Here is a 9,521-nt window from a genome sequence, read left to right as displayed (position 1 = left end):
TCTAAACGAAAAAGGAAGCAGAGTAGAACCTGGCAGAGTAGATACGAGGATATCGTATGGATCAGAGAAAGCGAGTTTGATCTTTTCGGAAAGCATTCGAAGAAGTCGATCTAAGAGAGGACAGTTGAAAAGTAAATGCAGCAAAGTTATAATTAACGAAGAAGGAGACTAGCGTCTATCGATTACGACGAGTGCTCGACGACAAGGAAGGACCACGTACGAGAAGAAATCCTGCTTATGCCAATTTAAAAGCCCCGGTGGAGATGCAACCGCCGAGGCACCGGAATAATGCTAGCTCCAGTGTGCACGGAGTTGTTTAGCAGCGGCCCTCTTTGAAGGCGCTGTGGGAAAAACCGACTCGTGGTTCATTTAAACGAAACCCTTTAACGAAGTGTAGCGAAGTATCCGGGCGAAAATACTTTGAACGTTGGCGAGTAATTAAATAAAACACGGAAACTCGGATAGACGCTTCCTTAGAACGTCGTTCGTTCTCGCGCGTCTCTTTGGTCCGCGATTTCGACGCCATTGTTCGTCATCGAGGCTCGCGTGTCCCGAACGTAAATACACGTCGTACCAGCGTGTCCGTTTCGTGGTTCGCGCAGTGTTTGCTGAAACTGCTTTGCCTTTCGAGATACCTGCCCGACGAACTCTCGTGCAAGCGTGCTCGGCGATGTGGTTCAAGTCTGCTGGTTGGCTCCCTCTCGTTGGAGCTTTTCTTCGCGGTAGATGTAATTAAAAATACTCGCTCGGTTAATTTCCAAACAGCTACGCGCGCGCAGCCCGCATGGAAAACCGCGTCATCGCCAAAAAATTTGTCGACGATTGCATGTAAAGAGAAGAACGTTTACTTAACCAAAAGTCGAAGATCATCATGGTCTTCTTACTTTTGTCGGTTTAATCGATGGATAGACGCCATTTTGGACAGGACAGTTTGTGTCTTGCACATTTTTTCGGTAGACTAAGATAAATAGAAGTCGTTGACACAAAGACTTTGTAAATAAGATGCTAGAACGCATACATTTTGAAGTTCTTAACTTGAGAAATTTGTTTTGTCCACTTTCCACGAACTTCAAAGACCGCCGCGTTACACCGGAATTCTTAAGGGAAGGTTGCATCGTCAGGAGAGTTGAATTAAGCAAGATACTAAAGGAAGATAAGTTACGAACGAGGGAGGAAGAGCGAATAACCGACCCAGAGAATTTGGTGGGATTTAATTTCAAACCGTGTAAGTTGCACCACCGCGAGAACGTGCGAAGATCATGTTCTACTTCACACTCTGGAGCCACAAAATCTGTAAAAATGAAACTGTAATGTCGTGATTGTACAATTTTTAGGAGATTTAGATTCTAAACCGAATAAAATCTACCGAATCGATTAGTTAACATACTTTGTTGGAAATTAAATTTATAAACCCTTTTGTCGTATACAAATTTTCGATACGCGGGTACAATTAAAATAAAAAAAGTTAAACTATAATGTGAATGAAGCCGCGGGTAACGACTGATCGTAAATAATAGAGCACCATCAGCATACATATACATGTGGCAGTTACCTATTACAAACGAACATTGTTGCATATTGCACATGTACGTCATTGGGTATCTGAAATAAATATAACGCAAAATTTGTACGGAGATAGGATCGGCAGAGGTGGAATACAAAATAAAAAATACAGCACTAACCATGAGATATCGCGAGTAAAACATTCCACCGTGTTCTAAACGGTCGTGTAATATTTTCAAAGCCTTTTTCTCCAAGTGTGATAAATTATAGGGCTGCACCAAACACCTCAAAGGGCAGTGAATCTCCCATTTCTGGTGTAATCCCGTACTCGAAACCTCAAACGCACCAATTATGTTGCTCCGAAATGGCATCGAATATCGGACAACGTATTTTGGACAGTTTTTAATGCGACATTGATTTGCTCGTGAATAAATGTCACCAGTGATACAGTTCAACCAGTAACGAGGTACTGGTCATTACTTCCCTGGTCCATGCTCTCACACAGGATTAGTCAAAGCCCAAAATAATACCGTGGGCGTTCGGTGTTTGCGCACACTGCGATGCAAACATCTATGGTTTATCAAACCTTTATCGCTATGAATTCTTAACAATCGAACCGTCTCTCTTACCATCGATCAGATGTATTTATTTAGTAAATGCTTATCGATCTTTCCTACTTGTAAAAAAATTAATAAATTTAAAAACACTCAACGAACTTGGTCATTCATAAATGTTTTTCCATGTAACGAATTTTATAAGACTTGAAGAGGGAGGTTACAGAATCGAGGTCCGATAATAGAATAGATATAGTAGTAATGGCCGTCTAATATTAAAAATTTGTTTACTATGTGACTTATGCCATACGTGGCCTTGGATCGTACAATTCCAAACAAACGTAGACATTACTAGCCATTAGTTTCTTCGTGAATTGATCAAATTTACCAGTCTTTTTAACAAAAGAAAGAATTTTCGCTGTCCATTGTACTCTCACTGACATAAGATGTATCCGTATAAGTATAGATCAGGAAAAATGATTCTTTTCTAATCTTGCTTCTTTCTGGTGGTTTCTGTCGGTTCTTTGAACATTTTATTGTTCTTTGAACTGTTCCTACGCTTAAGCTGCAATTTGTCTTGCTGTCAATGCAGGGTTGGAAGCTTTCCTCAGAAGTTGGAAGTGTTCCTAATGTCTTAGAAATTTCTATTATTGTACAGTTCTCACAATCGAAACGTTTAATTATGTTACGTCTTGTTGCATTGTCGCGGCTAATAGAACATATTTTCATACAGCTCTGAACTTCCCAAAAATATTATCTGTGTCATTTAAGAACGTCCCGGGATGTAAACAATGACATCCGCACGCGGGGGAAGAATTGTTTTCTTGCAACGCAGAATTACATGGTTTTAGCGTCGAATAGTATTGTCGCCGAAGCGTATCAATCCCATCGCTAGATCATCCGCGGTCGAAAGCCGCGCGCGAGACCCGTATTTCTCTGTTTTGATTTCGGACAGCGGCGCGCAGACAGCAAGAGTGGACTTGAAAATAACCAACGGCAGGAGAAGGCCCGTCTATTAATAGTGCACCGGAGAGTATCTTTGTCGCGCATTCGGCAGCGTCCCCGTCGGTTTCGCAGCAAAATTCGTCGGTCAATTTACCGTTCCGCGATACATTCTTCGCACGTAGACGCGCGAGTCGCGTCGTAACTCGATCGGAAGACGAGGTTCCGCGGAAGTTCGCGCCCGCACCTTGGCAGCCATCGCGAATATTCTCGGGACGGTACGCATCTCTAAGCATCGCGCGAACCAGAGAACCCGGAGCTATCCGGAGTTGTACGGACGACGAAGGGCCGTGGGTGGAACGATCGCAAGATCGACGACGAAACAAAACCAGAGTGCAATAGTTGGCGCGGATGTCTGTGTACCGTAAGATTCCTCGAAGGTTCCACGAGTTCGGGTTCACCTACAGACGAACTGGAAGGAAGTTAAAACCACATTCGAGTGAATCTAAATAAAGAACTACGCGGAGCAGTGGACGAAGGTGGGGTCGGATGCTGGCTCTGGCGAAGAGGGAATATGCGGTGAGTAAGAATGGTACAGCGGGCCGCATGCAGCGTCGAGGCGAACACATTCTCCAATGGCGTACGGATCAGCGACCGGGAAGCCAGAGGGTCGAACGTCGCCGCAACGAACGCCACGGTAGATCACGTACTACGCGCCGTGGACGAGGCACGCGGGAACGCGAGGTTCTCCCTCTTCAAGTGGTTCAAACGGTCCGGTAATCGCGAGTCGTTGATCGAGAAGCGACGAAAGACGGTCGACGAGTGCAGGGAGAATGACGGACGACCACGGAGCGTCTCCTCGAGCGCGGAGAGCGTAAACACCTTCTACAGCACCACCACCGTGCGTAGTTTCGCCTTCCACGCGGGTACCGTGGGCAGATGCGACGGACTCTCGTTGGACATCCTCGAGCAGGCGGCGGAAGTCGGACCGTTCGCGGCCGGAGCCTCGAAGATCGCGGTAGGCAACAAAGAGAACGACGTCGCGGACGCGTCTAGCACGCTGCCAGCGAATGTGCACTCGCACAGAAGAGACATAACCGCCAGATACTCTCTGCAACCGTCGGCGACGTTCGCTTCTTGCGGTAATCTACCGTTTCCGGAGAGACGGTTGGGCTCGTCGAGGAGGCTAGACGACAGAAAGGCCAGCTACAACACGGGATCGGCGCGCAGGAGGGTGCACGTGAAGGGCAAAAGACGCGCGCCAAATCCACCGGAAGTTTCGACGAACGCGACGGAGCTGGATGCTCGAGAAACACCGCGCAACAGCAACAGACGAAAGAGACGCGCGCCCAAACCGCCTGAAAAGCCTGAAACGCCGCCGGTCACGGATGGCGGAATGGACATAGGGGCGCGGAGGGACTCCGAGACGATCAGCAACGACACGCTGGTGCTTCAAAGGGGTGTTCTGCTGTCGAGAAAAGAGACCAAGAAGACCGCGCGAGAGAAGCACGCGAGCACCGTCGCGCCAGACGTCGCCATTCCTCGAGACAGTCCGACACCAACCCCGGTCGTTGGCACTCTGAACGCAGCCATGCCGCGACCTTGGTACAAACGCAGCGTCTTCGAGCATTCCCGGGATTCCGGACCGTCCAGGCGGGGCGACGTTCTCCGGGGGCCTGCAACCTCGACGGGCGAAATAAAAGAAGAATGCGCCGCCTCGAACGTGGCTTCTTCCGCCGGCTACTCCGTGGACGCCTCTTTGTCGAGGCTGAGCTTCTTCCATCGCGGCGGCCAGTCGGAGGAGAGGAAGAGGGAGGCGAAACGAAAGTCTGGCCTGTCGATTCTAACCAACATCAGCGAGCTGGACAAAGAGGCGGCCGCCATCGTTCAGGAGGAACAGGCGAGGGCGAGGGCGTCCATGCTGCTAAAGTCCTCGCGGTTCGTCGACGCCCTCGAGAAACGAAACGAGGTGAACGAGGAAATCGTTCAGGACATTGTCGCATCCGCGATGGAGAACTCGTCTCCCAGACGGGGCACCAGAGCCCTGATCTCCAAGTTCAACGCTATCAGCAACATCACCAAGGTCACCGTCAGCGCAAACTTCTTCGCGAAAGGGGGACGAGACCATCAAGCGTCCAAATTCGAACGGGACGTCGTGAGAAACGCAAGACCGTTCGAACAGGATCAATCGAGACTCTCGGCACCGTCCACCGCGGGTCAGAGCAGCCGTATGGAGAAAGACATCTCGAAATATTTTCTACCGCAACAAAGGACCGCGAAGAGCAAAACGGAGAACACGGACGCGAGGCTACCGGGGGCCAGGATCCCCGCTACCAAAGAACAGAACGATCGACTGGCCACCGAGACTTCCAGCAGAATATCGTTCCTGCAGAGCCAACTCGCTGCAAATCGAATGAACGATCCGATGTATCCGCGGAAGAATGAGGCAGCGGAGGATAAAATTCGATCAAGGCAGGATGTCGAAAAGAAGGAAAGAGCGACGAAAGCGAGCGACGAAAACGCAAGGGGATACTTGTTTGGCCCTGGTCGTGGATCCGCGGGAATCGTTCTCGAAGAGCCCAGAAAGATGGACAAGCATCACCTGGAGAGCGTGCAGAAAGAGTTCTCGGATATCTTCGACGAGATCGACAAGCAACTGCGTATGAAGGAGTTGAAATTCATCGATCGACGCGCGAACGCGACCACGGTTAATCAGAGGGACAATATTCGCGAGGAGGAAGCCGGAATATCAAGCAAGGTAACCAAAGTGCTCGACATCCTGGTGGAAGCGGAGAAGGACGCCAAGACAAAGACGACCGTGCAGTCGGAAAAATCGATACCAGTCGAGGTTTGCTCTTGTTCGGCCGACTCGAACGCGAAAGCAAAATCAGGCAAGACGAGGTCCCCGATACTGAATACCGTCGAGGATCCAATTACCACGGATTTGAAAGAGATGCTGAAGGAAATGAAACACTCGTTACCAAAGCGCTCGAAGCCGGGTAAAATGGTGACGCGTATCGACGACGGGGCTGAGAGAGTGACGAGGGAGAAAGAAACACCAGCTGCCCCGGAAAAGACTACGTACTTTGTGTCCGCGGTGACGAAAGTCGAGAATATCGCGCTGCGCAACGACTACGATACGAACAAACAGAAGGTGTCGTGCTCGGTGCAAACTAGTGGAAACGTGAGAAGATTGAATCAACCGTCCACATCGGCTATACAGCCGTCCACGTCTGGATGGAAGCAGGAGAACGTTCTCTACAAAACATCCGGAAGAAATTTGGGTGGTTCGGGCCTGGTGAAAAATACCTTTCAGCTGATAAGACCGCGCGACTTCGCCGAAATCGAAGCTACCAAAACGACGAGGACCGCCTGCAACGAGAACACTTACGCGAATGTGATCGAGCAGTCGCTTTACGCGAACGCTCACGTTCCTCCGTCGCCGAGACAACGCGACAATTCCGCGCGAAGTAACGACGTTAAAAAGATTAATAACGCCGATGCAACGACGAACGCGTCTCCAGCGACCGAACGAACGTTAAACGCGAACGAAGACACGTTCCGGGGTAGCGAAGAAGGTAAAATGTTAATTAAATGGCGCGGACAGTCGTACGACGCAACGGGTGAATCATGCGCCTAAATATATTACGCGGTGTCATTCGTTTTTCCCTATTACTACGTCCTTATCTCTCTTTCTCTTTCCCTTGTTTCTTGCAGAAGACAATTCAACGGAGAAGAACATGAACACTCTGGCCATAAACCGATTACTTAGAAAGTTAGAAGCTGCAATTGCATCTGGCCATCATCAACAAGCGGCGGGCTTGGCGAAGGAACTGGCGCGGCTCAAGATCCACTGTTCCGTGATTCGACAACGATCAACCCGTCTCAAAGATCAGTTGATTAAAGTCAATATGTACATTGAGGACAAGCTTGCTCACCAGGGACCCATACCTCTTCAGGTAAATACCGGTACCTGCTCGAATCAAGGCACCCGCTTGCTATCCATAACGTGGTATTAGGCTGCTTTGCTAACTCGAGATATGATAACAGTTGCCGAGCAAGATGACGGTGGCCGAGCTGAAAGCAAAGATACACACGGAATTCGAGATACCGGCGAACGTGCAACGATGGATCATCGGTAAGAATTTGGCCGACCGCGATGGAGCAACTCTAAACGACTTACAGGCTGTGGATGGATCTCCGATATTTTTGTATCTCGTAGCCCCAGGTAACGTAAAAGAAATGAAAATCCAAACGCTTCTAAATATTAATAACATAAAGATTATTGATATTGCAAACGGTATTTATATTCATCGATATCCGTACGAACCTTTTAATGTGTCTTAAAACGTAAATTATATTTCTTAGGGATCAAGAAATATATCTGTTCCTTCTTAATATCTTCGAACAGTAAATTTCTCTACGTGTCTATTTGAACTTTTTCCTGACCGCTCTTCTCGTATTTAAATGTTCTTTTTCGATTTGCAGAATTAAAACCTGAAAATGTGATACAAGTAGAAAAACTTAATAACGCAGAGAGACTGCCAAATGTGATAAACGATGAGGCGACTTCGTCAACGGAAGTGCTACAGGCTGTGGAAGAAGATCATGAAGTGATCGAGGAACTCAAAGTACTATTATTGCTAAAAAGATTAATTAATTTGGATACTTGATGTTTTTTTTATGTATCTATTAATATCAAACATTGTACATATATTTATTTATGTTTCGCCAAGCTATAAAAATTTATTCAAATATAAATAATATATATTCTCATTTGTAAAATGACGACAAACAGGTGACAGAGGAAATAGATACACCGGAAATTAAAATGGAACGATACGAGGAACTGATCTCCCTAGAAAACTGTGACGTTATACCGAATTCCGAGCCAATCGAGTGTCCCGTATGTTTCGTTACATACGGTCCACGCGAGGGTGTAATATTAAGAGATTGCTTACACATGTTTTGCAGGTACGAAAAATCGTTATAGACTTATAGTTCCCTGCCCCAGTTACTCGACTATTTTTTTTCTAGGTCGTGTATTGCTAATACGATTAGATACTGCGAAGACGCCGAGGTAAAATGCCCTTACAGGGATTCGGAATACACTTGCGAATCGACCCTTCAAGAACGTGAGATCAAGGCGGTAAATTTATCGTTAAAATCTGCTAACAGTAGTTTTCAAGTTTTTTGAAAAAGAAACCTTCTCTAAGGTTTAAAAATTATTTAATCTCCATATTACAGGAGTTATAAAACCCCAAACAGGAGTGTATTTGATCTGTATGTCTGTTTAGCTTGTCGAGCCAGAGGTCTACCAGCAACATCTTGCGAAGTCGATTGCCCAAGCGGAGAACAATGCTGGGAACAACGCGTTTCATTGTAAAACTCCAGATTGCCCTGGTTGGTGCATCTACGACGACGACGTGAATAATTTCCTCTGCCCCGTGTGCGGCGCAAACAATTGTCTAACTTGTCAGGTCAGGGAGTGAAACGTAAACATTGTAATTCGTCTTACGATACTAACATTTAGTTCCCCCATATTTTAAATCTGAAAACTTGAAAAAATTTTCTCTAACATACCGGGAGTCTTCTAAACAGATGGGGTGTCTCTAAAAAGTAAGTGTCCCAGGTCTCGACAAAGTGCTTATACGGGTTACTAATTAATTGTTACATCTTAGGTCATACACACTGGAAAAAATTGCAAACAATACCAGCAGGAATTAAGACTGTCGAAAGAAACGGATCAAGAATCCAGAAGAACAGCCGCTATGCTGGAAGAAATGGTAGACAGAGGCGAGGCACTCGCATGTCCAACATGTGCGGTTGTGTTAATGAAGAAATGGGGTTGCGATTGGTTGCGTTGTTCAATGTGCAAAACCGAGATATGCTGGGTAACGAGAGGGCCACGTTGGGGTCCAGGAGTAAGTAATCGATACGTTGAGATATCGGTATTATAGAAACAGTAATGTACCTGATAATTACTTGATCGTTTCATTTCTTTATTGATCGTTCCTTTTTCTCTCTCGCAGGGAAAAGGGGACACGTCCGGGGGCTGTAGATGCGGAGAAAATGGAGTCAAGTGTCATCCCCGTTGCAATTACTGTCACTGAAGAGAACCATTAGAAGATACAATTACTACAACGACGCGCAACAATGTACACGATAGAAAACATGTACCGGATGAAATTTTTCAATATTGTTAACATACTCACGTATCGAGTTCAATCGGTACTCGAAACGTCCGACGTCTTTGATACGTGATTAATGACAAGTTCGATAACCGATAAACTAATACTGATAAGTTACATGTATAGGTTACACGCTGCTTGCTCAACGATTAACCTTATCGCGGAACCGTCCTTCGTGGAAATGAGATAATAAAAGAGGCGCTCACCTCGGTTTCTAACGGTTATTCTTATCATCTATCCGAGCAAAAGGATTCGGGGAAATGAATTGTATTTTACTTAAAGCTTCGTGTGAATCATAAACGTATAATAAATTATTGATACAGGTAGTTTT

General features: G+C 46.5%; 1 protein-coding gene across 1 annotated transcript; it reads left to right on the top strand.

Moving 5' to 3' along the window:
- Positions 1 to 3,097: 3,097 nt before the first annotated feature.
- Positions 3,098 to 9,516, top strand: LOC122400101. The gene is made up of 9 exons (XM_043401343.1): positions 3,098 to 6,577; positions 6,717 to 6,958; positions 7,050 to 7,227; positions 7,488 to 7,630; positions 7,798 to 7,973; positions 8,037 to 8,148; positions 8,297 to 8,479; positions 8,681 to 8,923; positions 9,032 to 9,516. The coding sequence occupies exons 1-9, from the start codon at positions 3,589 to 3,591 to the stop codon at positions 9,110 to 9,112; spliced, it is 4,347 nt and encodes a 1,448-aa protein (XP_043257278.1). The 5' UTR covers positions 3,098 to 3,588; the 3' UTR covers positions 9,113 to 9,516.
- Positions 9,517 to 9,521: the final 5 nt, after the last annotated feature.

The sequence above is a fragment of the Colletes gigas genome, unplaced genomic scaffold (genome assembly GCF_013123115.1).
Source record: "Colletes gigas isolate AHSC1104 unplaced genomic scaffold, ASM1312311v1 Colletes_gigas_Sc00016, whole genome shotgun sequence".
NCBI lineage: Eukaryota > Metazoa > Arthropoda > Insecta > Hymenoptera > Colletidae > Colletes > Colletes gigas.
This window is presented reverse-complemented; position numbering and strand designations above follow the sequence as displayed.